General features: G+C 47.2%; 1 protein-coding gene across 1 annotated transcript in view; it reads left to right on the forward strand.

Annotated features, from left to right (window-relative positions):
- Positions 1-2614, forward strand: part of LOC101641989 (neurocalcin-delta) — a 102303-nt gene that overhangs the window by 79903 nt on the left and 19786 nt on the right. Inside the window, exon 2 of the mRNA XM_045287211.1 lies at positions 2465-2611. Coding sequence (XP_045143146.1) covers positions 2484-2611 — 128 coding nt within the window. The 5' untranslated portion in view covers positions 2465-2483. The remainder of the gene's footprint in view (positions 1-2464; positions 2612-2614) is intronic.

The following is a 2614-nucleotide window of genomic DNA, read 5'->3' on the forward strand; positions in this document are numbered from 1 at the left end:
TTCGCGTCAATGTTGAGGCAATTGGCAGCTGGTACAAAAACAGCTAATGGACGAGAAACTTTTTAAACATTGGGAAGGAGCTGCTGTTTGGTGCTTGAAGAAACAGTTTTCTATTTCCAGGGGCATAAATCATCCTTTAAGGAAGTCGATCTTAATATGAAAATAGCCCTCCCTTCTCCGCTCCCCCACAAGGCCAAGCCTGCTGTGATGTGCATGGAACCAGCCCTCACAAGGGGGATTTGATTGGCACACAGCCAGGAGGCCTAGTGGATAGAATGCTCCCAAAGAAAAGTCACAATTACTCTTCAATTCCATACAGTTTTGGAGCTCCGTGAACCAGTGTATTATGCGGTGCCTCGTGTTTCTGAATTCTGAGCTCAGGCAAATGGCCAACTTAGCCACTCAATGACAGTTTGAAAATCGAAGACAAACCCGTCTCTGAACTCTGCTTTTTCCTTTTCTTCCTCCAGAAAAACCAAACAAAGTGAGGGGTCTATGGGAGGAAGCGCAAGCGTCTGGAATGTTCAGTTGATACGTTGTTTGTGCTTCCTCTGGAGTCTAGTCTAATTTTGTTTTTGCATAAAGTGGCGTTTGCTTGAGTCCCATAAAAAGGGACCTGGAAAAGAAAGCAAGCTCTTTCCCTGAGCTGTGGGTCTTGGGAATAGGGAGGGAATGTGATCCCCCCCGTCCAGGGAAGACACCTACAGAGATACTCACTCCCCAGGGAGGGCGCCTGCTGCAGCCTCCCGATGCAGAGTTCAGAGAAGAAAAGCTCTCAGCTGATCACTGCACGAGGAGTGCTCCCGGCTCCGGGGGACACCCACAAAGTCGGGCAGTGTGAGATGCAAACACTACTCCCTAGGAGTTCATCTTTAGGGGGGCAGCCAACAAACATATAGGCCATTAATTGAAGGATTGTAAGATTGAGCCTTAACTGCAAGGTCGCTTCAGTGTGCCAAATGGCATTCAGGACACCAGGGCCCCGTCCTTCTGGCAAAATGCTTCCGTCCCCAAAGAGATGGTTCCATATGTCCAAGTTGCAATTATACCTTTATATATAGCCCCAGTCACCCTGCTTCATTGGCTACAGGAACCTCTTTGCCCCTAGTCATTCCATCATGCATTTGTGCACCAAATATGTTTTTCTTACTGTTTTAGTGTCACATGACCACATATCATACCGTTCAATAGTTCAAGCCTACCAAGAAAAATTGTGCAGTAATTTCTCGGGTCTTCTGGGGGGTGGATCCTACAGATATGAGACCTGATGCCATCTAATGGACTGAGACTCATAGGGGCCTGTAGGACAGGACAGAACGGCCCCAGAGGGACTCTTAGTTGTCATATCCAAGGGGGCAGATTGTGACTTCTTTTCTCCCCAGAAGCCCCTGGGGGGGTTCCAACTGCTGACCCTTCCGTTAGCCGCGGGGACCTTAACCACCATGTCGCCAGGACCACTTGGAGTTGTAATGTAGACTTCCATAGAGACTCTATTCTACCTATATATCATTACAAACATACATACATACATACATATATATATCATACATAGGCTTGCATCTCTGTATGTAGATGAGCCCTGTTGGCATCGTGGTTATGCTAACTATAAGGTCAACAGTTTGAAATCACCTCAGGGGAAAGATGAGGCTTTCTACTCTTGTAAAGAGTTACAGTCTCAGAACCCCACAGGGGCATTTCCACCCCGTCTTATAGGCTCGCCATGAGTCAGAATCAACTTGTTGGCAGTGAGGTTTTTTGTTTGTTTGAATATGTTCATAATGTACTTAATAGATGTACATTCAACAACCCTGGAAGGACACCCCCCCAAATGGATGTGACCCCCCCAAGTTTTGGGACTGAATGTCGACCAGTCGACATCTTTGTGCAACACGGTATGGTTTTGCCATGTCAGCATGGACATGTGCTACTATTATAAGAAAAAGCAAATTTATTTATACTTTTCAAAGGAATTGTTGGCCTCTTTCAAAATCAATACATATAAGCCTTATATGTAAGGTTGGAACCACCAACCTTTCACTTAGCAGGGGCGTGCTTCGCCATTGAACCCTCATAGCCCCTTTGATTGAGTATGAGAATTCCATTCATGTTTGATCCAAGCTCAAGGTCTTGCAAATGGATACGTCAGAACTAATTAACTCGCTCTTACCTCTAGTCTCTCTCCGACTGACTCGCGCATTGATTTTCATGATCACACTACGCTTTCAGGCGGCTCTCTGTATAAAAGATCTCTTTCCTGGTTGGCGCCATTGCTGCTCCGCATCTTCCGCCTGCCTGTCTTTGTCTCATCTTGTCTGGCTGACGGCTGCACTACGAACCCTGCACAGTATTATTGTGCTAGGATAGAGCTTGTTGTCCCCCCTCCCCCCAAGGAAGACTCATGCGTTCCACGAGGCGCCCCGCAAAACCAGCCCTAAAGGTGATCTCTTTTCTGTCCCCTCTTCAGCTGAATTCTTGCCGCCAGCATGGGGAAACAGAACAGCAAACTGCGCCCCGAGGTCATGCAGGACTTACTTGAAAGTACAGACTTCACGGAGCACGAGATCCAGGAGTGGTACAAGGGCTTCTTGAGAGACTGCCCCAGTGGACATTTGTC

The sequence above is a fragment of the Echinops telfairi genome, unplaced genomic scaffold, assembly GCF_000313985.2.
Source record: "Echinops telfairi isolate 266 unplaced genomic scaffold, ASM31398v2 ScPeMD7_1;HRSCAF=3_0, whole genome shotgun sequence".
NCBI lineage: Eukaryota > Metazoa > Chordata > Mammalia > Afrosoricida > Tenrecidae > Echinops > Echinops telfairi.